We start from the raw sequence: 25,686 nt of genomic DNA, 5'->3' as shown, positions 1-25,686 counted from the left end.
AATTGAATTACAGACGTAAATGATAACAGAGAGAACAAATAAGTGCTTGGTTATTGAATACGAGTACACAAAATAACTGAAAAGAAATTAATGCCATTTAAAATGTAGGAGTGAAATGTATTGACAATTTAAAAGCTTGATGGTAGATAATGATCATCTCAATGACATTTTTGTCACTCTTCTCACTGATGTGTGATTGATTTAGTTACCACAGTGTTTTCACTTTATTCATTACAACTATATTCGTAAATTAAGGGGAGAAAGTAGAGTGTTGCCTGAGTAGAGTAAGCAGTGCAGGTTTGAGTTAATTAATTAATGAGGTTAATTCACATCAGATTATCAGTAACCACGGTCAAAAATGGTGCAACTAAGTCTACCCCTGCAATCAAGTAATAGGCAACGTTTTGTTAATATTTTATTTTCAAAATCAATAAACGCAATTGAATCTTAAATATTATTTCAATAATTGAAGCATACTGAAAGTTTTTACAAGTACCGGTAATATGAGCAATGAACAGCAAGAAATAATCCAAAACACATCTCTGGATGCTCGAATGATTACCGTTCCTCCTATCATCCACTCATACCCTGATCTTTTCATGCGTAGAAATGACGGTAAATCAAACCATGTGACATATAACTGCGTTGCAATAATTTTCAAACCATTAATCCGTCCGTCTCGCGTACGGTTTTGTTTATTTCGCATAAGTGTACTGATATTTAATTACAGACTATGTTAGTGCGTAAGCGGCCTGTGAACGTTAACATTTGAAGCAGGCAGAAGTGTGACTGAATATCCTCACAATCAGATAAAGATATGAATAAAAAATAAAAATCAACACCCCCGTGCAGAGGCATGAATTTTCTGAAGCAAAAGTTGCACATCTAACTCACCTTCAATACTTGCAACCTGTGCTAACTTCAAGTAATAACTCGCTCCAATTACTCTGGGCTGTAAGTTTAGCCAGATGTCAAGAATTCCAAAGACCCCTCGAGACTTGACAAATCTTTTCCCCTCGGTGGTTGAGATCAAATATGCCAGCACTAATGAAATTTGAAAAGTTGAAAACGTGACCCTTCTTCTTTCGCCGACTCTCCAACATTTGCGACGTTTGTCTACAAAGTCTGCAATCCGTGACTGGCGAAGCTTCCGCTCTTGACTAAGTGGGTAACGAAAGGTGAAGACTCCGTCTACCATCGACCGAAAAGAACACAGTCGGTAGGTCAACGTAGCTGTGTTACCGACAGTGTTTCGATATTGGCCGGCAGTGTCGCTGCAGCCAGTGGCAATCGTCGCGACAAAAGAGTGAAGAAAACGGCAGAGTGGTGAAATAAATGGAAAAATGAGAACAGCAGTGATGAAAAAGTACGCGAAAATGGCGAGGCGGACGAAGTCCGGACGGTTTTAACAGTCAAAAGTCTAAATTAGCAGTGCACGATCGTCCACATCGTTGTTCAACATGTGAGATTGACCATCGAAGTGATTGATTTCGTGAGATAGAACCTAAATCAGAATCGGTGGTCGAGCGAAACTCGATGATAAAGGTAAGACGATTCGCTTTGTTTATGAAGATCAGCTGTGTCACAGCCTGGCGTACATTCGTGTGTTATTTACGGATTTCGTCCCTTCCCTCCCCGCCATCTAAGATCTATCGCACGTTCTATTTTCGTCGTACAAAGGTCATTTCTAAATTACGCGTTATCAGTCGACCTAATAATAAAAAATATGCGATAAATCATGCCACAAATTATCAGCCGCCAATAATTGCGCGTTGACGCAGATATTAAACTAAATTCTCGCCGAATTCCTCATCCTCATTTGTATTGCCAAGGTCTTTGGCCTCCTCACCTGCCGCAACACTTACTCGATCGGTCTCTTTGTTGTGACACACATACCTAAAAATATATTTAACAATATAAAACTTTCGCGATGATGATTCGTCTTGTTCAGTTTTCTCTTTGTTTTCATTTCTTTCATACTCCTCGATGTAGCTCGTACGAATATGCTGTTTTGAAAATAAAGCGAGTTGCGCAGAGCGTAAGATTACAATGTGAATGTTGAGAGGAGCAAGAGATGCACAAACAAGGATGAAAGAAGAGGGATCGATACATTTAACAAAATGTATTCTAGATGCTTGGAGCGCACCTGTTGGCTAGTAGTTAAATGAGCTTAATAACATGAAAGAATGAAACGAGATACCGTTATTACCTGCCTGGAGCCAAGTCGCAGAGCCCAAACGGTAATCGTTACCAGTATTCATCGCTCGCTGCATAACATTATTATGTATTTATTTTTGTAGCTTTAATGCATGTGCTAGAATCTGCGCACCACTCGTTGTCTAGATGCTGAATCAATCGAGTCGATCGTCAATTTTCTACATTTTTCAAAGCAATCCATAATTGTTGTTTTATATGCAAATCTTATACAAAGTCTTACGTGTCAAGTCTAAAGCACTATTGGTAGTAAATATTACATGACAGAGAATTTTAACGGCACACTTAAAATCGATATTCACTATATTGAAAACTGATCCCCTCGTTGTCTCACTTTCTTTGACCTTTGACTCTGATTCTTCACTTGAACAGCTCGCCTATTTTGTACTAACGTAGATCCTTCGAGTAGGATTGAGTAGAATGGATTAAAATACATGTTCGAAATACTAATTGAATAAATTTCAATCTTCTGATAAATACTGCGTAAATTTCTCGGCACTGTGTAGCCAGCAGATAGCGTCTTCAATAAAAACATGTCTGCAAATTAGCCAGTATCGCCGATGAAGCTGAAGCTAGAGCTAGCTGGCAGAGTTAGCAGCTAAATGTTTTAAACTTTTTGGAAATCAAAAAATGTAGATCAGTTTTATCCGAATGAACATTAGAACGATTAGCTGCTAATTCTGGCTGTTAGCTTCAGTCTCGAGTATCATCGTATACCAAAGTTATTATTTCACCCTACTTTGTTATTGAAAAAAAAATCAAAGTTTCAACTTCTGAGCAAATATATTGACAATGGTTTACAGCTCTTTTTTTGCCTCGCATTTGTTGCAATCTTATTTACTACTGGTAGTAATCTGAAAGTGCTACACTCTCCTCCCACGAACAAAGCTTTGAAAACGAATTTTACATTTGAGAGGCGTCCATAAGTTGACAAATGACAGAAGACCCTATTTGTCAAAAGTTGTGCTCTAAACACGAGGCAGGCAAAGAATCGTGAGATTAGAAATAGCCTGTGTGTCTGTAAAAGTTGTTAATAACAGCTTTGTTTCGGTCTCATTTTTCACGTCACATGACTTTCGGGGAGTTCATTCTTACTATTAACTTATCACGTATGAATGTTACGGATCTTTGAAAAGATGTATTTATATCATCCAATTCATATGCGCTTTCCTCCTGATATTGGCAATGGCATTGAATTCCCATTTTGCAAGGAACGTAATCGAAAAAAGTTCACCTAATCATCCTGATTATAAATCAATATTCATTCATTAACTATCATTATAGCCGTTTCAATTTACTCGTTACCTCCTTCATTCGCCGTATCATTTGCATCTTAGCAGTGTACCGAAAACTATCATCTTCTGTGAATATTCTGGTGTCTCATGGTGTAATTTTAATTTACATGTATCTGCCTACTTGTATTCGTGCTCGTTGATAATTTTATGTATCTTTCAGTTTTTTCCTTATTTTGAATTTAAGAGGAATAAATCCATTCTAGAAAAATAAGTTAATGCTGAAAATAAATTTCAGATGACAACAGTGCTGGATGGTAGGTATCAGCAGCTCGAGACGTATTCGGAAGGTGAAGATGAAGCGCGGGATGGGAATGGGGAAGAAACGCCGCAAGAATCGGGGGTCATGATACACGTCGTCCCCGAAGGCGGCAAGGCGAGATGGAATCACATAGAAGATCTGGACTCGTTCTTCACTAGAATGTATCATTACCACCAAAAGCATGGATTCGCTTGTATGATTCTTCAGGAGACTTTAGAACTTGGACAATTCATCTTTGTAGTTACGTTTTCAACTTTCCTTTTCCACTGCGTTGACTACTCAATTTTATTTAGGTAAGAAATATGATTCAACGACGTGAAATAATGTTCAATGTTTTCTGTATTTTTTTTAAGTAAGTTTGACCACAGTGCTTCATCACAAATACTCAATTGTTTCCATCAGCGGACCACAGGAAATTCGGTATTTCTTGCGAGAAACGCTAGGGCGTCCATAGTTTCAAAAACTTGAGCGGGCCATTTTCTCAATTCAATTATATATTTTCAGGGACAACATTACGAACAATACATCGCACAAAACATCGATAAACGATGCGATATACTCTCCAAGCAAATGTGCAGCATCCATGGGACTGATAACGTGGCTCTGCATTCTAGTCGCAGTAATCTTCTGGATGTTGCGTGCCGTCAAAGTATTATACCACCTGACACAATTCTGGGACATAAAGCAGTTTTTCAACACAGCACTGAAAATCGAAGATCGCGAATTGGACAATCTGACGTGGCACGAAGTCCAGAGGCGTGTTAGGGATGTTCAAATCGACCAACAGATGTGCATACATAAACGGGAGCTGTCGGAGCTAGATATATACCATAGAATATTGAGATTCAAAAATTACATGGTAGCCATGATCAACAAGTCACTCTTACCCGTCAGACTCAATTTCCCAATAATTGGAGAAGTCATATTTATGACACGGGGTCTAAAATACAATATGGAGCTGTTATTGTTCTGTAAGCATTCGAATAACTCACCTGCAACATTTCCCTATCAGAAAAGAAGAAGAAAAATAGATAAAATGCTTATCATTTTGTTCCATTTCCCTTGATTACAGGGGGGCCGTGGTCGCCTTTTGAAAACAATTGGCACCTCAAAGAAGACTACAAAAAATTGAACAAAAGACAGGAACTGGCAAGAACATTATCCAAGCACATACTCTGGGTCAGCGTTGTTAATTTCATCTTATGTCCATTAGTTTTTCTCTGGCAAATATTGTATTCCTTCTTCAACTACGGAGAGGTAAGAAGTTTCTTTAGTAAAAACTTTTCGATTCAGTATAAAATGCTTTCATATGTTGATACAATGACACCAGATGAACAACAGTGACTCATGTAATCAATGATACTTTTCACTGGCATTAGTCAAAAAAGACTCTTAAATTACTAACAACCTCGTTCTCTTCAACAGATAATCAAGAGGGAACCAGGCACTCTCGGATCTCGAACGTGGTCTCTTTACGGTCGCTTGTACCTTCGCCATTTCAACGAACTTGACCACGAGCTGAACGCGCGATTGAACCGTGCCTATCGTCCGGCGTCGAGGTATATGAGCATATTCACGTCGCCTGTGATGACAGTGATCGCAAAGAACGTTGCCTTCGTTGCCGGGAGCATACTTGCCGTGTTATTGATACTGACGATCTACGACGAGGACGTACTGACCGTCGAACACGTTTTAACGACAATGACTATGCTGGGTGCAATTGTTGCCGGCGCGAGGGCGTTCATACCTGACGAAAACCTCGTCTGGTGTCCCGAGCAACTCCTCACCGCAGTTTTGGCTCACACCCATTACAGACCTGACAGTTGGCGAGGACACGCTCACACTATGTCAACCAGAGCTCAAGTAGCTCAGCTTTTCCAATACAGAGCCGTACATTTGCTGGAAGAACTGTTGTCGCCGCTGTTCACACCGTTTATTCTCTGTTTTCAAATGAGACCACGAGCTCTGGACATCGTTGACTTCTACAGAAACTTTACCATCGAAGTTACCGGCGTCGGTGACGTCTGCAGCTTTGCTCAAATGGATGTTAGGAAGCACGGTAATCCCATGTGGCAGACCGCTCCTCAGACCCCTGGCATCGAGGAGCGTAATATCGGATTTGACAACAAGTACGGAGACCATCTCAACAAGATTCACGTTCCCATGTCCAATCAGTACACTCAGGCTGAAGACGGGAAGACGGAACTCTCTCTCATACATTTCACTCTTACTAATCCGGAGTGGAGACCTCCTAGTCACGCAGAAACTTTCGTCACTGGGCTTAGGGAAAGGGCCAAGAAAGATGCCAGCGACATTCCAAACGACATCAATCCGCTCTACAGCAGCTTGAACAGCTTGTCCAGTTTGGGGGCTGGGGTGAGTTGAAAGGACGTAACAATTTGGTATGCCAGATCTTGGCTACTATTTTCCAAGTTTTCATCTTAGAAAACGATCCAAAGAGAATACGTTATTAAATATTGTCCAACTTTGTATCCCCTGGGATGAACCAAACACGGATGTTTCTGAATTCCTCGACGTGGTAACAAAATAAATGAAAGTCTTCTATTTTCAGTACAACAATTTAGTATCCAGCATAATACACGGCACGTTATTGAACCAGTCTCAAAACACCGTGTCTGGAGTAAACGCGAGTTTCATGACCCAGCCGGGAACGTCAAGTGCCTTTGGAGGTGCCGAGGATTCGCTGCACGACCCTAGATCCGATGCAGCGTCACCTGCTGTTCGCGGCGGCCTGAACAGAGCCGAGGGACCCCTCCACAACGACCGAGGTCTCCTTCACAGTCTTCATCAAGGACTGTCAAACCAGTCGCTCGGGGCTTCGGTATTTGGCTCCGGGCGCGATTTGTCGTCGGAAGTTACTGTTCCAGTGGAACTAATCGCTGCTGATATGTCTCTATCTACACTGTACCTGCACGAACTTCATCATAGACAAGTATGTGGCTTTTATTTACAATGTTACGAGTCTAAAAATCGGCTATGCTCGTTGCGCGATTTTTGACTTCTCTACCACTGATTCTGGGACAAATAAAGTTAATATTACCAAGAATCAAAATACTTAGTGCCTAATATTCTTAGTATTCTAATCTCCATGGTTGTGAAGTTGCTAAAAAAAATATAGAGAAACATTGATTGAGAGATGAACATATTTATTTTAACTATCAAAGCATTCTTTCAAAACTGTTCAAAAACAAAAATAATAATAAAATTTGTAAAGTATTTGTATGCAACGGTTGGACAAATTTCTGCTAGATTTGCAAAAATACGAGACGATGTTCAAAGATTATTTGCGCCCAAAAATGTGTTTAATAATTATTTTTTATAAACACAATACATGATAAACATTTCACTCAATTCAGATTAAAAGACGAGGCTATCAAGAAATGGCAACCCGAAGTATATGGCAACGAAGCCCAGTTCAAGAATTGGCCACTCTTTCGGAAGTGAGACAGGAGAGAGCGCCTCTGCTACGTCACGTTGATTCTTCCGTGAGAAATTCAGGCCAGGATTCTTAGCACAATATTTAATTTCTCTTATAATACGCGCGCACGCCTGTGTGTATGATATTTACCACCATCTCAATGCAGATACGCCTAGTGTATATGTAGGCCACACATATATATATATATAACGTATAGAGCCGCGTTGTGTAATTAAAAACAAACAAAGAAGTGAAAGAAAATCTTGAGTATCATTTTTAAACGAACAAAACGATAATGTTTTTACCCACTTAACGATATACTACATACAGTATGCGGGTTATATTTGCATTGAGCTGATAAAATTGATTTCACCACATCACTTGGACACAACGATGACAAAATTTTACTGGCTCAAACGCCGCGTATGTATGTGAAAACAATTTTCAAAAATTTCAGACTTAAGATTACCTCGTAGATTATTTTCTATACATATTGTTCACTTTTGTTTTATTTTTTAGAAAACCTTGAAGAAATTGGCAGTCGAATTTTAAAGCAAGGAAGGAACAGAAAAAAAAAACAAAAAAATACATTCTTTTATACACGCGTTTGCTTATTATTGCGCTTATTATTCTCAATATTGATATTATTTGCACAAAGGATTTATCCGATCATTGTTGGTTGCAAATATTATGCCTACGAATCGCAGCTGTGACTGGTTGTAAGATATTTATGTAAAACTTATAATAACGATCCGATTCCAAGCATTTTTCGACAATTATATCTACAAACTACGTTTTTGCGATGTGTAATATTACTACTGCTATTACTACTACTACTTTACTGTTACTACTACTACTACTACTACTACTGCTGCTACTACTACTACTACTACTACTACTACTACTACTACTACTACTACTACTACTACTACTACTGTCACTACTACACTACTACTGCTGCAGCTGCTACGACTACTATTACTACTATTAACGTATTGCTGTTAAGACCTAATCTTTCGTATATTCCTACATGCGTGTTGAAAGAGAACACCTATCTACGTTAGATGACATATTAATTTTTCTTAATTTTACAATGCCACGATTCTCTAGTCATGATAATAGTTAACGTTATACGTCACGTAATGTGAATGCCGTGCGATTTCATGAATGAGGGTACAAAAATACGATCCAGGCCCGCTGGTAAAGGAGCCGAGAGACAGGGAATCGAGCGGGAGGGTATCGCGGCTTATTATATATATGCTATGTATATAAAACTTGTTCAAATACTAATTTATACCGCGTACAACATGCATACAAAAATCAGCATTGATAATTATTGACAGGAAACTGGAGGGGCAACGTGAATATGAATCGTCATATTTTATTGAAATAAAACGCCAACAAAAAAAGTATGTTTTAAGCTATTTTCACAGAAGCGCTTGCTTTCTAGAAAAATATACCCCGTCCGATGTTTATTTAATTTTTAATTCTGACTTGAGTCACTTTAGACCCGGGAATTCGTAAGTAGCGGTACGATTTCTCACAGTTCTACCATCTGGGATAGATGCGAATGCGGATAGTAGAAGTAAATGAATTCATGAAACACGTGTGTGTTGGTTTATGTACACCTTTGATTTATCCACTGGTCTGGAAATACTAGACTATCCATACTTCTATTTATATTCTAAGGTTCGACATACTCTACTTGAAACTTGTTTGTTTTATTAAAAGAAAAAAACGTCAAATAATTTGTACAGACGATTTTATTATGCTACTGGTATTTTTTTCTTTGCTTCCGCTACAACGAGACTTGAAGACGGCGAAACTTACTTGTCACTAATTCAATATTTATAAGACGGCATGAATACTGTTCCGTTATTTTAGTCAAAATAATACGCTATTATCTTGTCGACTTGATAAGAAATGTGATTGTACAATGTAAATTAAAACTGTTTATCGGAAACAGTAACTCTATCGTCGATTATCATAGTAGGGATGTTTACAGTATATTAATCGAAGTGAAAGTGAAAATCGCTTTCATGGTAAAAACATACGAAGCTATTTTCTAACCGAACGAATTCTCCGTATATCTATACGTATAGTATAATGATTTTTTGAAAACGACTTAACTGATGTAGTATGTAAAGTAGATAAAATAATGCAATAAGGGTTGTACACATATATTGTATAAGATTATATTATGTATAGATAAATAATACGTTTCGTAATAATACGGCTTTATATCTTCATCACATTATGCTTTTCTTCGATCCTTAAAATGAAAGTAATACGAAAAACGCTATCAAAAGCTATTATATTTTTTCGCATTTTTTATTCTTGTTTCGACATTTTTTTAGGTGACAACGAAGCCAAGAACGGCATTGGAATCTTTTCACTGATAATTTTTTCCGTTGACTGATTCTTCGGGGATTTATTCACCGCAACATATTAATATCGTGCTAATTTATGATTCGCAACAATAGAAAAGCATCGCATATCGCATTTGGCACAAACCGAGCGGATGGTGAGCGTTGACGGACTGCAATGTAAATGAAACAAAATTAACACGTAACAACAACAACTGAAGTCGGAATAACGCGACGCGAGTCTCCCTTCGCGATATTGAAAAGCGACTACAGCTTTGGCCTACCTGAGAAAGGAAAATGGAGAATTTCCAAAATCTAAAACCGACCGACACGTCCAAGTACAATTTACGGTGTAACCGTAACATCAGCGAAAAAATGACCAAAAAAGATTTCGTCTACGACATACCGGCGCCGTTTCAACTCATGAGAAAGGTAAAATGATTTCTCCGAATTTCACTCTACTTATAAGCAGTTAAGAAAGGGGGATGTTTTTTGTACAATTATCATCAAAGTTCAGTCCTGTTGTAACAGCTTAAAATCTTATTCTTGTAGATGCAAAATATTTCCTTCGATCAAGTAATTCTTTGTTTCTTGCGCATGATGTATTTCTGCTTCTTGCTCTCTAACTTTACTTTCCCGGTCCATAATTACATAGAGTGAATTCCTAACGACTGCATGGTTCGTAGTCTGCTAAGATTCAATGCGCACGCGCAATAATCCGAGAGCGGCTGTTTGCCAAGTTGACCAACCGTCATAAATGTAACCTCATAAATTTTTCGTCAACTGTCAATACTTTCGGAGTTGCATGCATCGCGGCAAACGGTCGTCTAAATTTATGACGGTTGGTTGCCCTGGCAGACAGTCGCTCTCAAATTAAAGTACGTTCACGTTAAATTGTAACAGTTGACGGGCCATGTAGTCTATGGCGGGTAGAGGTGAGGAGAAGTATCTCATATGGGTTTTCAACTGAAAAAATGTCCGTCAAAAAGCGGCAAATAGTAGTTCAACAAGTCACCGGAATGGCGCTGATAAACAATCACGATTCAATCTGATTGACGCATTTTTTTAGATGTGAAACTTTTGCTACAGCAACGCCATCTTAATTGTACCCTGTTTTATGGACACTTTCTGTTAGTGATATAACATATATTCGCCTATTTTTTAACATACGCAGGGCATCTGCATTCGCAAAAATTGCGCGAATATTTTTCGAATATGATTGTCACAAATACTTCATATTTTGCGTATAAAATTTGTGAAAATAATATTAAATAAGACAAAAAAAAAACATTAGTTTAACAATGGACTTTTATTGTAAAAATTTTTCTTCACGTTTGAATCACACTCTAACCTCCAAATTATTTTTTTCCGTTACCAATTTGTCGATAAATAATCGAACAAACAATCGGCTTGGTTCGGATCAGCTCCGCGATTTTCAGAATAAGATGCAAACGGCGCTAATGTGTGCTTGCGACTTGCATGATGCACCTGTCAGTCAATCGATCGTCAATTTTTAACCATAGAGAAATGCTGCCAAATTAAAAAATGCACATTCGCATTCGCGAATACTTAAAAATTTACATTCGTTAAATTGCTACTTTCTATACACGAAGATAGTCCTCCTTACCTCTACTCTCCATAATGTAGTCGATCGGAATTCATTTCGTACATCTTTACGTTAAATTTCCGATGACGAGAGATAGAGCCAAATCAATATCGAAAATTCGATTAGTTGACTAAGAACGTCAGTCAGTTCAACGGCTTTTACATCAACGCACTAAATCATTACACAACGCTGCTGAAGTGTCAAAAACTCGAAACCGAAATAGCAGGGGTGATATCGTGTTACTCGAGGTAAATGTTTATGCATAAACATGTTCTTAAGTACAGGCATGTAAAACGAGCGCCAGGCTAAAAGCCGAACATTGTTCGGAGGCTCGGAGGGTCTGCTGAAAAAATATGTGCTGGTATAAATTAGGGATAACAGGGAAGTCAACTTAGTATGCCGTTGCAAAACCAATCGATATTATACCACTTTCACAATCCCCTTTCCTCACCGCTGATAAAAATAATTGTCTACGGATAAGGATGAATAAAATAAAATTCCGCACCCTGCTTTGATGAAAAATTACTATTTTTCACCAAGCAGTGAATTTATCGAATTTTTGCAAAGATTGAAGTGTAATTTATTTCATCCGTTTTAACTTTTTTCAGGAAAAATGTTTACTGTCAGGATTGAAAAAACCGCGCAGTAATTTCAGATGTTTTATAACGCCGAGTGCGATTGCCGAAAATCAAGTAAGAGGTGCTGCAAAGAGTGCGACAAAGTTAAACAAGAATCCTGTCGGCCTTTTGAGATTGATTCAGCCGCGGAACTTACAAATTACAAGTGGAAAAAGTTCGGGCCAACAATCCGGATTGGCAAGAATTCTTCAGAAACAGGAAATTGCAGGGGCCGATGAAGAGACCGAAATACGCCGGCAGATCGTCCTGCCAATTCAGCTTCGCAGGAAACTTGGATCAGATTCAAAACCACCTCGTTACGCGGTAATCCCGACCAATGAGGGACTCGAATTAATCAATGAATCCGCCGAGCCTCACGCTGATCAGGTTCGAATTGGGGACTCTGATGAACGAACCCTTCGAATTTACGAAATTTCAGCATCGCGTTCATTCAGAATTATCCGAATTTGGGTTCTCTCCGCAGAACCGTGAAGCATCTTCTCTTTCCCATAAGATTTTACAAAATACTTTTTTTTTAGCTTTTTTACGAGTATATAATATAGAAGCGTTAGCAATTTTTTCACTCAAATACTGGGTTTGATTTTTTCGAAATGGGCTCGTTATAAAATAAATACTAACTTATTAGATTTCGAACATTTGGCGAAACGTTCAACTGAATTTCGATCGAATTCATCGCATCCAGAAAAACTTACTAGCGTTTCAAGCTGCCTAGGTGGAACGTAGAGCCCGTTTAGACTTTATCGGAAAAGTTTACGCGTATACGTATAGGCATGAGGATGTGTTTGTCTAAACACGCTTGCGAGAAGCTGTACAGCTATAAGGTATAACAGAAGTTTAGCCACAGCAGTAAAATCTACGGGACAAATTTACGGCAAATTTACCCGCACGCGAAGCCGCGGTAGATTTCAAACTTTCAACGTTCGTTTATTTATCGCGTTTAACCCGTGTTTGTGGCGAAAAGTTGAGCGAATTGTTTTCATTCACTCAAAAACATGCGTGTTTTTCTCCCTTCGAATAATTTCAATAATAAATGCGTCCCTGGTGAAATTTTTGACCACGGATTACGCGAATTACGACTAATAGTTGACAATACAAAAAAAAAAAATAAAATTTAAATTCGCTCCGAAGTAGCGTATTATTAATGGTTTTGACTAACGTGAGCAGTGACTTTCAATTAACAAAGTTTACCAAGTACCAATTTTAGTCATCGATTGAGGGGTAAGTCGTGGAGATATAAGTGGGGGGGTAAAGGTTGGACGGTCTAAAATCATACCTATTTTTAGGAGTTTTTTTCTTTAAAGAAAATAACAACACTTAGAGCAATTTGAGTTTGAGAGCTTTATTATTTATAGTTTCAAGAACATTTTAGAGCTTTTTGATTAAAATTAATAACAAAATGGTGGCATGGCGCATATAAGTAGCGAACGACCACGTTTTCAATCCGGTGGCGCAAATTTCAACCGATCGACTTGAAACTTTGCCACAATCTTTAAAACTTGCTCATCGATTCGAGCTCGTGGCTGGATTTTTCAATTTCAATCGCAAAATTTTTTTATACATACTTTTATAACGATTTTCTGGTCAAAATGTTACGGGATAGAGGGGGGTTGATTCGACGAGCGGTTATCGAACCACCTCTATACCCACCCACGATGTTATTTGGGTAATTCAGGTCCGGTCTCGTAGTTGTCCTCGATCCGGGAATGATAGAAGGAGTGATAATGAGATGGAGAAGGTATACCTTTTGTCTGACAAAGGCTTCATTATAAATGAGGAATGTGTAATTGCGTAACCGAGCGAAGTCGATTAGGAATTCGTGAAATGATTATTTAGACTGGAACTGAGGTTGAACTTGCAAGTTGAAGTTGAAGTCGATTATACGAACGGAGGAATAGAAGTTGATTTGACGAAGGTTGGAAATAAAGTAGACTTGATAGAGGATGGAATAGAATTGTCTTTGATGGACGATTGGATACAAGTGTCTTGGGGCAAAGAGTACGAGTCGACCAAAAGTGCGAGAATTCAGAACAGTGGAGAATATAATTAGCAGAGTAACGGTGATAGCGAGTGGCGTGGGGCTGGATAGAAATAGGACAAGATGGAAACTATAACGTTATCATGAGGAATGTGGAAGAGTTAGCAGGTAGAGACAAGAAGTGGTCGAAGAAGATGGGAAAGACGTGTGGCGGAACGCTGGACGTAATAGAAAAATTTAATATTTTGTTCATAACCGTATGTATTTGGAAAATTTGGTCTACGAGTTTGAATCCAAAAAAATGCTGCTGACTTGAAAGAAAAATCCATGTGTTACAAGTTGGACAGTGATGTCAGAAGATGCACCATGCCACCATTTCGTTATTAATTTCAATGATTAAATTCTAGAATATTCTTGAAACTATAAATGATAAAACCCCCGATGTCAAATAGCACTAAGTATGTTCCTTTCCTTGAAAAAAAAACTTCTAAAAATAGGCATGATTTTAGTCCGCCCAAGCTGTATCCCCAGCTCCTCCTTAAATTCAAATTAACGAATAGGTGAATTTCATTTGTTCTTGGGTATCCCTGAAATCTCGTTTGCGGGTGATTAGGATCCCATCATCGAAACCTTCAGCTAACGATTATCCTTCCGTCCAGCAGATTCCGGAGCGCAAGATCCTGCGGTTCCAATGTAATTACTGCCAGGAGCGATTGGCGACGCGACTGTCTTTGTCCACCCACGTCAAGTACCATTGCGGCACCTACTGCACCACCTGTTTCTGGATCCTGAAACCGGAGGAAACGATGACGCAGCACTTCCAGATAGCACATCAGGTCCCAATTCCCGTCCCAAATCCGTCTGTCTCTGTTCCTCGCCGGTGAATTTTCCCCCACCTTCAACGCAGTTCCCAGCACATGTGGAATATCCTAACTTTAAGGATGCTTTGTTCAGAGTGTTATACGTGTTAATTATCTCGTACGATATTCCGGGCTTACTCTCAGAATAATTATCCATGAACCCTGAGTGTAACGTTGCCAACGTAACTACTCATACGTGCAGAAATTAAACACCCAGCCCAGGGCCGGTCTTGTTCACAACGCGTGCTGATGCCACTCATCCGCGTATCATGTAAAGTACCATTGAATACCTTTGAAGTCAACTTAACAATCCCACTTGGAACACTCTGTATATATAAGTTTAACCTTCGGCGATTAGTTCAAAATCACCGTTTCATTATTCCTAGTCGTTGTATATCCTTTACGCCGAATCGAGTAGAATATATATGCATGTATAAAAAATTGATCACAGTGCGGTAAACAGATCGTGATAATAATTTGGTAACTATTTGACTTTCCGCATCGTAAACTCGGCACGTGAATTAACCTTTAAGAGTTTAAATGTTAGTTTGTAGGTAAGTAATGTGTAAAGTGCTTGCAGAATTTTTAAATATTGTTTCAACGAACTTATACTTGTATGATTTTTTTCGATAACCTGTCATTCGGTTAACGATGCTTGTACACACTAGTGATGTAACGAATAATCCCATATTTTTTGACATTCGCGAAATCCGTGCGAATGCGACTGTCGCAAATACTTTATATTTTGCGTATACAATTTGTGAATATAATATTAAATAAGACAAAAAAAAAAATAGTTTGCTGATGAGAATTTGTTATTAAAGTTTGTCTTTACGTTTGAATTACACTCTTACCTCAAAATTAATTTGTTTCCATTATCAATTTGTCGTCAAATGATCGAACATACAATCGACTCAGTTCGGATCAGCTTGGCAATTTCCGGAATAAGATGCAAGTGGCGCTAATTTGTGTATGCAGCTTGCATGTTGTACCAGTTACTCAATCAATCGTCGACTTTTAGCCGTAGAGAAATGGCGCCAGATTTAAAAATGTATACTCGCATCCGCATTCGCGTTCGCGAATACTGACAAACTTACATTCGTTACAATGCTAGTACACAGGTGCCGTTCGAGAAATACTTAAGGTAATTACAATTAAGAATTGATACTGCGTCGCTAATCTCCTTCCTGCTGTACACTCTGACAAAGTGTAAGCGATGCACTTTGTACGCAACGTGTATAAATAATCACTCTAATGTGTAACGTACCATGCCGAAATTACACGGCGTAATAATTTATTGTACGCTCTACAGAGAGTTGACATTTCTGACCTGTCACGGCACCTCGCTTTGTACATCATCGGAGGTTCAGCGCAGAGATGAAGAACTGGAAATTAGCGAACGTTGTGAGAAGTGCGTGAGAATATGGAAAATCAAAAGGACGAAATCAAGTCATGGATCGCGGACCATCCGAGACACGTAATCAAAACATTTATCAGGCCTGTGAACATATTTTACAAGCAACAAAAGTGAGCCTGAAATTCAAACGGAGAGTCCTTCGTCCTTTGTGAATCGATTCGTGAGTTCCGGAGCCACGGTTCCGAGGATTCTCTTCACGTTTTCGGCGCAACCAGTAAACGTGACTTCTTGTCCTCTGACCGAGAGATCCTTCGCGAGGAGTTTGATGTTCTGCAACGAAAGGATGCTTTTGGTAATTGAGTCGGGAAAGGTCCACCGTCCACCATTCTTGTCATGCCTTGTCATGGTGAAAATTAGATACGAAATCTATCACACGGACCTTTGCAACCGTCGTATCGATCCTCTTCACGTTTTTACAATTGAATATAACGTCCGAGCTATTTTTCTCCGACAGCTTCATAATACCGTTCCGCAGATGCTCAGCCGCGGGGAAGGACACTGTCTCCTCGGGCATCACCTGGATGAACGACTTTTCCTCGATCTGAAGATTCACGTAAATCAAACGATTTATCATTATTGACAATTTATTAAGATACAGTGGAATTGAGTGTAACCCTTCATCGTTTGAATAAAAAATCAGGAATAGGATGAAAATAACGTTTAACGTTTTTTTTTTTTTTTTAGTCGTGTTATTTGCTCCAATGATGGTGGACGAAAGCGAAACAATATTCCCGTTGCAGTGTGATAGAAATGAACATGAGAAAATTCAAATAACACGATCTAAGGATGTCAGCAGATTGAGAAAAGGTTTGATAGCTAGAAAGTCAAAAATAATTAAACTCTGGTCGAGGAATCGTGTTAGATTTTTAACTCCAAAAATTGAACGGCACGTTTCCAGTTGAAAAATCATTTACCCAATTGGTTGTTTTAACTGACAATTTCATCCATTAGATTTTCTCATACCTGTTCGACCCTCATCTCAACCTCCGGTCTAGCCGAGTAATAGAACAATGGTACGAGATTGAGAACGATGCCTATGACGATGCCGAGTTCGAGGCCTAGGAAGACGCATGCGACGAGGGTTGCGATGAGGATTGCGAAGTCCACCTCTGAAGCAAACGAATGTCGACATAAACGACAAATGAACCGGAACTCCGGGCCCATCCAGGGCGAGAAAATGGGGGATATGGTAAAGGATATTTTGATGAAGTAGTAAAAATCCATCCTAAGACGAGGTTTGAGAGAAAGAATTTTGACCGAAGGTATAACAGCGGTACTCACTCTTAGCTTGCCACAGTAAGGCGTAGGTTGGGAAGTCCACCAGGTAGTACATGGCGCAGAGGATGACACCGGACAACGTTGCTCGAGGGATGAATCTGAAGGTGCCGGTAAGAAGACCGACTGCCAGGAGCACCAGGATGCCTAAGCGAAAGTAATTTCGTTATATTACGAAGGACTGAACAATGCTGGAAGTGGAAACGAATTTTACACCAGACTTAGTTTAGAAGGTATGCCAAAATTGACTTTCGGCGGAAATTGCTTTCCGGACTGGAGTACATCCAGTTGGACGGTGCAAGGAAGTCGGTGAAGATTAAAAACTCACCCGTGAAAAGCCCTCCCAGTGGCGTTCTCACTCCTGAGGCGTAATTGACGGCAGTTCTTGTAAAGGACCCAGTGACCGGCATCGACCGAACGAAAGATCCGCATATGTTGCACAACCCCAAGGCCAGCATTTCCTGGGTCGCGTCGAGGGACTTTCCCATGGCTGAAGAGAGACGAAGAAGAACCAACGTTGATGAAAATTACCTAGGTAGCATTTCTGACGATGAATAATCGAGTTAATCGATGAGCTCACAGAAAGCCTTGGCAATGGCGATGTGCTCGATGGTGGATATGATCGGCATGGTTACCACCGTCGTACCCATCCCTGTCACCATGTCGACGAAGGTCAGCGTCTCGTTTCCAAACTCCGTTGAGAAGGGCGGCCAGGAAAGGGGTGGCAATCCTTGGCCCATACTCCCTGTGGAAGATGCCGACAGGGTGAAATTGATCTCGGGGATTCGAAGAGAGCGAGTCATCACTCACCTGTCAGCCGAAAGGGCTCCATGTCGTAGACGTAAAAAGCGTAAGCCAGCCCAGTGCCGAAAACAACGACAATCGCGTTTCGCCCCAGACCAATCATCCACATGACTTTTTGCCACGCAGTCCCGTTCCTTCGTCCCGGAAGATTCTGATTGCGATTTACGAGATATCATTACTGCGTTGCCCTCGGATTCGGGGTGCGTTTCATACCCGGCCAGAAATTGGCAAACGTAATATTAGACGGACGCTGCGCACCCTCGGGTACTATCGTATTAATCGTGCGGAATTAGAGGTACCTTAAGGCCGACCAGAACTCCGACGGTTCCGAACCCCAGGAGTGTGTCCCACCAGCCTATCTGGTCCAGATTTGTAAACACCGAGACGACGGAGTCGATGAACGAAGAACTCGGCCCGGGAATCCCCAAAATCGGCTTGAACTGAGACGAGGCAATTGTCACCGCCGCTCCGGAGGTGAAGCCAGTAATTACCGGGAGTGAAATGAAGTCCAGGAGAAATCCTTGGGAGAGAAATAATTACATCGGTATATCGATTGTCATTTCGTCAGAATTGATGCAAGTGCAAGTAGGACTACGTAAAGACTTCTTGCTTCTCTCCAAATTTCATGGTTCTAGGTCAACGGGAAGTATCCTGTAGGTTTTGACGAATGAGTTTGCAAGTATCAAAACATGTGGCCTAAATGGTCGTATCTTTTTATCGCGATGACTTGGAAGCTTGAATTTTTTACACCTCCACGGGGCCGTAAATCTTAGCATTTGGTATTAATTTAAAATTGATACGCCTACGCGTTCCTGAAAAAGGAGTCTTGACAAACGGACAACGACTTGATCCTGTAAGGATTCCATTTCTACCTTTTGAGGTACGGAAGCCTAAAAAGGACCTTTGATCCTTGCCTAATTGCAGGGACAACCCGACATCGATCAATACCCATACATCTCCACTGATAAAAAGAGCCGATGAATTTTAAAGCTTACGAGAATGTTTTTCCCGAACCGATATCGCCAAGCTGGTACCTCGGAGGAAAGGTGGAAGGTTGCGGCGAGGGAATCGACGGTATTTACGGCATCCAAAAAATGGTACAAGACACATCGACCGAATAGGTAGAAGAGGCGAGAGGGGAAGTGATTTGTGGGAACGGGAAAGACGGATTCACTGTAAATATTTTCCACTTTTCTTCTTCTTCAGAAGCTCAAGGTAATTCTCTAGAGAATATTTTCATGAAACTCGAGTCAACTATCTCGCAGGGAGCGTTTCAGGTCTTGTCTGGCAAAGGATAACTCTGGACGAAGGAATTTCCGCGGAATTCTCGAGGCGTTAATCACTCATCGTCAGTGTGGGTATTTTAAACGAACTTCCGTACTCGACTTTGGTATTTGAAGAACTTGAATAGGTTCGTTAGGGTATAACTTTACGTGCCTTGGCGGAATTATTGATTCTACTGAACAATACAATTGCCAATACATATATTGGTGCACAGGCGTGACGATTTTATGGACGTTTTGTCGATCCCTCGGGCATTTTTTGTGCCTTGGTAGTAAATGTCGAACCTTTGCATCGTCGACTACATATTCTTTAACGTTTGAATGGTCTTAATCGAGAAAATGGACATCGAATATTAGTGGTGAAGGAGAATTTCGAAACGGCAGTTCGGAAACAGACTGGTTGACTTCCTCGCTCTGTATTAGTCTTGAAATTTACGAAGTGAACGAGCTAAAAACATTGATCGAGGTCACGTAAATTTTTTAACCATACTCAGCTGTCGTCCATAAAAACTGGGGCTACTTATCTATCATTCAAAAGGGAAGATCAGTTCTCCGGAATCATTCGAGGGAAAAAAAAACACGTTTGTCTTACGCTTCGTTCGTTTTTCGACGTTTCGCTTCTGCTATTTCATTTTCGATCAATCATATTACCAGCCTTCACTTGCCACGCTCCTGTAAAATCACGTGCTTGTCAGACTGGCTTGCTTCACATCCCGGTGACAAAAATTGTTATAGAAAAAAACTATCTTTTTTAAAATACATCGACAGTTTACTTCCAAGAATCACGCAGTTCGTATGGTAAAAAATTCAATTTACGTACACTAAAAAAAAAAAAAAATGTAACAGAACTAACAAAAAAAAAATGGCTATTTTCACACAAAAATTCTTTTTTTTTTTAATACTAATTTTAACTTCATTTAATTATCGACAAAAAAGTCTACACCCCAAGTGGCAAGTAAGAGTAAAATTTTTATTTATTTGTACATTCATTTTTTTACTATTTACCTCAGAAAAGTAAAGAATCGTGAATTATTTCCAAATGACAGTGAGGTTAAAGGAAAAAAAAAGTGATGTATTCTATGATAAAGAGGACCGAATACGAGTCAAGGGCTGTGCAAGTGATAAAATTACACGTCATGAGTTTTACTAGATGTTTGCTTTCAATTTTCTTCAAAATTTGTTTTTCGGTCCGCAATTATTGTCCGCTGTGGCAAGTTTTCACTCCCGTTTCTCGCTCTGCAGCGCAGCAAAGAGAATCCAGGAAATTTGTCTAATTGTAAGCTCGCAGACGAAGTTTGGATTGATTGATAAATGTGTTCCTGATTTTAGCCGAAGAAACAGAACCGAAATTCTGTCCTTGGGTGGTTGACCGCGATCTCGTTAAACTTCCGTCCTTGTTTAGTTACGGACACCAAAACCTCACCTGTCTCGATTCGGGTACACGCTGCAGATGTTCAATAATCGAATGGGAATTAATTGGACCGCGTTCGACGAATCCTCGGAATCGCTCGTAATTGGCTTATAGCATCTCGTAATGGGGGCCGTAATACAGAAATAACTGTGTTGGCGTGGTGTAATTTGATTTTGCGGTATATAATATAATTGAGTGATTCGGTGAAGCTGTATTAAATTTCGTCGAAACTCGATATTCGAGCTTCGCCTATTTCCACAACGCAAAAAACGAATCGTCAACGATTTCGCGTTGCGCGCTTTTTTTCCCGCGTCTGGTGTGAGAATGATTTGTGCCCAATTTCGAATATCGTGTCAGTCCCGTTTCACTGTTCGTTTAGAAACCAGTTGCTTACCCAAGTGAAAGATACCGAGGACGGTGATGATGCAGCCCTTTAGAAAGCAGATCAGAACCGCCATGTCAGCTCCGTAATTCGCGACCATCGACTGGACCATGAGGGCCATGATGGCGGTGGGTCCGATGGTGATGTTGGTGCAGGAACCGAAAAATATGTAGACGAACGAGGCCATGAACGCCGAGTAGAGGCCATACTGAAAGAGAAGCAGAGTCGTAAGGGTGTTACTTGACCTCGCGTGAGAAACGTTGCGGAAAAAATCCGCTCTCAATGATAATACCTCTGGATTCAGACCGGCCACTATTCCGTACGCTATGCCTTGAGGGATTGCGGTCAGTCCGACTGTGATTCCGGCCAGCATATCCTGCAGGATCCATGTTGGCCTGTAACCCGGTGCCCAGGCGAGGATGGGCAGCCGCCGCTTACCGTATTTCGCTAATTGCGTCCATCCGAGCTTCACTGAAAGCGTCGAAGATGTTTGTGAGTTGGCTTCAGCCGCAGGGACATTGTTCCCTTGGAAAGCGGGTAAACAACGTGTTTCTGCTTTATCGAAGCGTTTTACCCTCTCCATACACTCGGGAAATCCCTACTTGGTTCGGTTGGGGAGGGGGAGGGTGAGAAAAATCAACTAACGCTCCCAAAGTGCTTCGAACTTGAGCGAAACACTGAGGGATGTGTTTTACCGAAGTGCCTTGGAACCTTTGCTCTTGAGTCCAATGCTCGTACGTCTCTATTCACCACCTGGCATATGTTTCGTCGAAATAAAGCGAGAAGTTTGGTACCGTCGTCTGATGGATCGGACCTTATATCCGTGCACCCTTGTCCAAAGTTGAGGATGAACAAGTGTTTACGTGTGGCACGAACCTTCCGAGACGGAGATTCTTTACATCCTCTTCTGGACTTTCTCACTTTGGACCGAATCGCGACATCTCTACATTTTTTAGTTTCAGTTTAGAGTGGCAATAAAGTCTCGATGTTACCGGCACGAGGGTGCAATATATATATATAATGTCGCGGGGTTAAAAGTTCGGACAATCTTACTACCTGAAGGTTCGCCGGCATAAAAGAAGAACCATCACGGAGTGACCCGGCTTTTTTAAAACTTTTATTGTTATCTACGTTTCCCAGAGTTCCTTTATAATTTAATATTTCAAAGGCGACACGCTCGAACGAAGGATGTATAAACCTCGGGGGACAGACTGACAAAAAAATTCATCCAGCGTCTGCATTTCATTCTCGTTCCAGCCATTTATAAATAATCGTTTCCATCCTTCTAATGCTCTTCAAATAAACTTACACTCCTCGAATACACTGGTAAATATTTCAATCGATCGATTTCCTCCATATCATCGATTGACTATACAGTACAACTTAATTTTGAGTAAACGGTTCATCGTTTGTAAGGAAAGATTGAGGTGAGACACATTGAGGAGTTCAATTGTTGGTAATATTCACAGTAACTCGATCAGGCGAATGAAATCGGTTAATTGTTGATAATCAGTGTAATTTATCAATCAATGGTAATTTCTAAATAAAGTTCTACTGCTTATAGTCGCGATGGTTTTCAATTTTACCGCAGTGTGCACGGATTGGTGATCAAAAATGACTGGCTCTATTGTCAGCAAGTATGGGCTGTGTGAAGAAAAAAGTGTAGCACACTCTTGTTTGGACTGTAATTGAGCAATAAAAACAAAACCAGTATACTCACTTTCGCTGAATGTCCGGTTTGTTCTTCGACCGAAGTTGATACGCTCTTTGGGACGTAGTGACAACGGAGTTTCTGACCGGGTATCTAAGTCTATCTAAATCTTGTGACGTGTTGCGTGATGGATGTGCGTTGCAATTAACGCGGAACCATGTAATAACCAATTGCGTAACCGTATCTGAGTCGCACCATCATTAACGCATCACTGCCGGAATCCCAATGCTGATAGTTAAGCCATCAGAAGGGTTGATCGTCGAGAACTTCACAGTATCAGTTTCTCTCCCAAACAAGTCGAACCAGATGACGTAAAGTGAATAACGATAACTCAATACAGCAATTACAGCTTTCGGTATCGACGAGGCGATCGAGAGAAATAATGTAGCCTTAATGCTTATCGGGGTTATTTATCTCGTACAAAGAACAGCTTTTCCAAACGAACACTTATCAATACGTGTCTGTACGTCCAAAGGTTACGAAGATTGGAGCGATAATTCGCTAACGCTCGCTACTGAAAATCAGTCAAAGTAGCTAAATTTCACACATTCATCAACTTGAAGAGGCAATCATCCGGTTGCTTGATCGTCGAGGAATCGCTTGTAGACAAAGGATACGTCGTCCTTGACCCTCTGCAGACATTCCTTATCCATCGTTCGACCCGGTGTCAAGAATGGCGAGAATCCCGACACTGGCATTGAAACTTTTAATCAGTTACCACCAAAGTCGAGGGAACTTCTGAAGGCGCAATTCAATTTCAATACCAACTCTCAATCCTCGAATTTAACGCTCAAAGTTGCGTGCCAGAGTTGCGGAATCAACCGATCTGGAATCTGTTTAGAATTTCAATTTATCTACGGGATCCGTTACCTGGACTTTATTTTCATTTGGTTGGAAAAATCCATACAACCCAAAATGGAATTCGTCGTTACACGTACAGTGCCTAAAGAGTGAGACGGACCGTGAAACGTTGCTCTCTCAAAATCACAGCGTTTCGTTCTCCAGTTATTTCACCTGAACATAATTTTGCTGCTGTGCATGGTGGAACTTGCGGTCTAGGATAAATCCTTTGTGGAGTAGCGTTGGCGGTTAACGCAAAGCCGGAACGATAACGGATGCTGCAGCATCGGTTACCGATAAAATTTTAGTATTTAGGTGCGCTGCCTGCCTGCCTGCCTGCCGGCTGTTTGTGTTCCGAGCACTAGACGCACTGTAAGGTATACAAGGCAACCGCGTCTATATTACATGGCTTAATCGCACCCTTGACTCCGTAACCGCCAGCCTCCGCTTTGCTCGGAAACGCCGAATGCCAAGAACAACTAGGGTAAAGATCTTCCCAACTTCGGGAGGATGGAAATGGGACCTAGTTAACGTTATTAGAAACAAGCGTGGGACGAAGAGACCGCCAAGGATAGAGGTGTATGCTTTACGTCGGTACCCATAGGTATGTACAACGAAAATGGTCGTAATGGTGTGATATTGAAATAGCAAACAGTGAAGGGAATATTTTTTTATTATGGTGTGATCGAACTTTTTTCGCATCACCCTCGGAACCAACTGCAAATAATTCAAAAACAATTAGTGATCAAAGTTTGTTATGGAAATAACACGGGAAGAACTTTTTTTCTCAATATATATTTCACTGTAAAAGTAATAATAGTGTTCGAAAAAATCTGTAACTGCGAGGTTTTAGTAGGCATCAGCGCTACTGTCCGAAAAAAAATTCACACCGTTAGTAGCACTGATACCGACTAAAACCTCGCAGTTACAGATATTTTTCAACACTATTACTCTCACAATAAAATATATACCGAAAAAGAAATGTTTTCCCATTTTATTTCCACAAGAAACTTCGATCACAAAGCGGGCTGTCTTAGAGTTGAGGTAAGAATCTGAAAAACTTTGTTATCAAGTGTTTTTTGGTTATTTGAAGTTGATTTGGAGGATGGGGCCGAAAAAATTTATCAACAACCTGAATAAGGACCACCTTAATCTTTCTATTGAAGACGTTTTAGGGACTAGAATGTGGCGGTGAAGGAGTACCTATAGAAAAAATCCTAACCCACTTGTGCGGTATCGAAAACGATTCGATGGAAAAAAATAACAAAGAAAATGTATAGAAGAGACAATTTAATCAAGTTCCACGGTCACGCGATTTTTCCAGCTCAGCAGCTGTCTGGTACTTGTTCGATGTTCAACGAGCACAGAAAGAGGGTATTATAATTTGTAATAATCCACCATTCAGCACCCCGTAATACCGGCCATGCGATTAAAGATTCGCAGAAAATTCTGAAGCTCTGACAAATTTATCGCGAAAAAGGTTATCCATTTGAATGAACATCGGATTTTTAACTGCTACCCTTTAATCCTTTCAATTACACTGACAAGGTGCATTACATGATTATCTCGAATATTCCCGGCTCACACTCGGATTCGTTCACTTACCGCTGAATAATCTCCCCGCATTGTGCATGAGCGGAAGTAACGTGACGCAATATAGCAATACGGTTATACTGGTATAAGGTAAGTGTACCATTTATTGAACTTTTTTGGGTGTATCAGTTTAATCCTTAGTTCTAAAATTACCAGTAATTAAATTTGTAGTGTCCAAGCCTCTAGTAATTGGTTGTAGTCGTCAAGGAATTCACAATTTTTGCCAACAATTAATAATTTTGGAAAATAAAAGGGTCGATCGTTGGGTCTAAGCGTGTCGATAACTGGTACACGTATCTTACTGTACTACACGACAGG

The 25,686-nt window shown here is 40.3% G+C and overlaps 3 protein-coding genes across 4 annotated transcripts; 2 read left to right on the top strand and 1 right to left on the bottom strand.

The window, feature by feature from the left end:
• Positions 1-1,310: 1,310 nt before the first annotated feature.
• Positions 1,311-9,438, top strand: LOC124179592 (autophagy-related protein 9A). 2 transcript variants are annotated; one of them, XM_046564146.1, is made up of 8 exons: positions 1,311-1,545; positions 2,132-2,240; positions 3,745-4,061; positions 4,273-4,739; positions 4,841-5,025; positions 5,194-6,144; positions 6,341-6,721; positions 7,146-9,438. In XM_046564146.1, the coding sequence occupies exons 2-8, from the start codon at positions 2,187-2,189 to the stop codon at positions 7,299-7,301; spliced, it is 2,511 nt and encodes an 836-aa protein (XP_046420102.1). In that variant the 5' UTR covers positions 1,311-1,545; positions 2,132-2,186; the 3' UTR covers positions 7,302-9,438. The 2 variants fall into 2 exon arrangements, with proteins under 2 accessions (XP_046420102.1, XP_046420104.1); XM_046564148.1 differs by lacking the exon at positions 2,132-2,240 and having other exon boundaries at positions 1,312-1,545.
• Positions 9,439-9,488: 50 nt separating this feature from the next.
• On the top strand, positions 9,489-15,252 carry LOC124179594. Its single transcript, XM_046564150.1, has 3 exons — positions 9,489-10,010; positions 12,042-12,183; positions 14,455-15,252. Exons 1-3 carry the CDS (start codon positions 9,871-9,873, stop codon positions 14,674-14,676), a joined length of 504 nt encoding a protein of 167 aa, XP_046420106.1. The 5' UTR covers positions 9,489-9,870; the 3' UTR covers positions 14,677-15,252.
• Positions 15,253-16,105: 853 nt separating this feature from the next.
• Positions 16,106-23,296, bottom strand: LOC124179593 (sodium-independent sulfate anion transporter-like). Its single transcript, XM_046564149.1, has 11 exons — positions 22,945-23,296; positions 21,517-21,695; positions 21,237-21,432; positions 18,448-18,668; positions 18,155-18,299; positions 17,925-18,089; positions 17,673-17,834; positions 17,351-17,491; positions 17,033-17,178; positions 16,449-16,610; positions 16,106-16,339 (listed from the first exon to the last, which is right to left on the bottom strand). Coding segments are annotated over exons 1-11 (1,665 nt in total). The 5' UTR covers positions 22,946-23,296; the 3' UTR covers positions 16,106-16,192.
• Positions 23,297-25,686: the final 2,390 nt, after the last annotated feature.

This window comes from Neodiprion fabricii, chromosome 4 (genome assembly GCF_021155785.1).
Source record: "Neodiprion fabricii isolate iyNeoFabr1 chromosome 4, iyNeoFabr1.1, whole genome shotgun sequence".
Lineage (NCBI taxonomy): Eukaryota > Metazoa > Arthropoda > Insecta > Hymenoptera > Diprionidae > Neodiprion > Neodiprion fabricii.
Note: the sequence above shows the minus strand (reverse complement) of the source record. Positions and strands in the feature narration are given on the sequence as shown.

Excerpts from the sequence above, each read along its gene's own strand:
- LOC124179592 (XM_046564146.1), top strand. The coding sequence starts at position 2,187 with ATGAAACGAGATACCGTTATTACCTGCCTGGAGCCAAGTCGCAGAGCC. Across the intron at positions 5,026-5,193 it reads CCTTCTTCAACTACGGAGAG|ATAATCAAGAGGGAACCAGG; the intron begins GTAAGAAGTTTC and ends TCTCTTCAACAG. Across the intron at positions 6,145-6,340 it reads TGTCCAGTTTGGGGGCTGGG|TACAACAATTTAGTATCCAG; the intron begins GTGAGTTGAAAG and ends TTCTATTTTCAG.
- LOC124179594 (XM_046564150.1), top strand. The coding sequence starts at position 9,871 with ATGGAGAATTTCCAAAATCTAAAACCGACCGACACGTCCAAGTACAAT. Across the intron at positions 10,011-12,041 it reads CAACTCATGAGAAAGGTAAA|CGAAATACGCCGGCAGATCG; the intron begins ATGATTTCTCCG and ends CGATGAAGAGAC. Across the intron at positions 12,184-14,454 it reads CCGAGCCTCACGCTGATCAG|ATTCCGGAGCGCAAGATCCT; the intron begins GTTCGAATTGGG and ends TCCGTCCAGCAG.
- LOC124179593 (XM_046564149.1), bottom strand. Across the intron at positions 18,090-18,154 it reads GGAGCCCTTTCGGCTGACAG|GGAGTATGGGCCAAGGATTG; the intron begins GTGAGTGATGAC and ends CATCTTCCACAG. Across the intron at positions 17,179-17,350 it reads CTTACTGTGGCAAGCTAAGA|AGGTGGACTTCGCAATCCTC; the intron begins GTGAGTACCGCT and ends CGTTTGCTTCAG.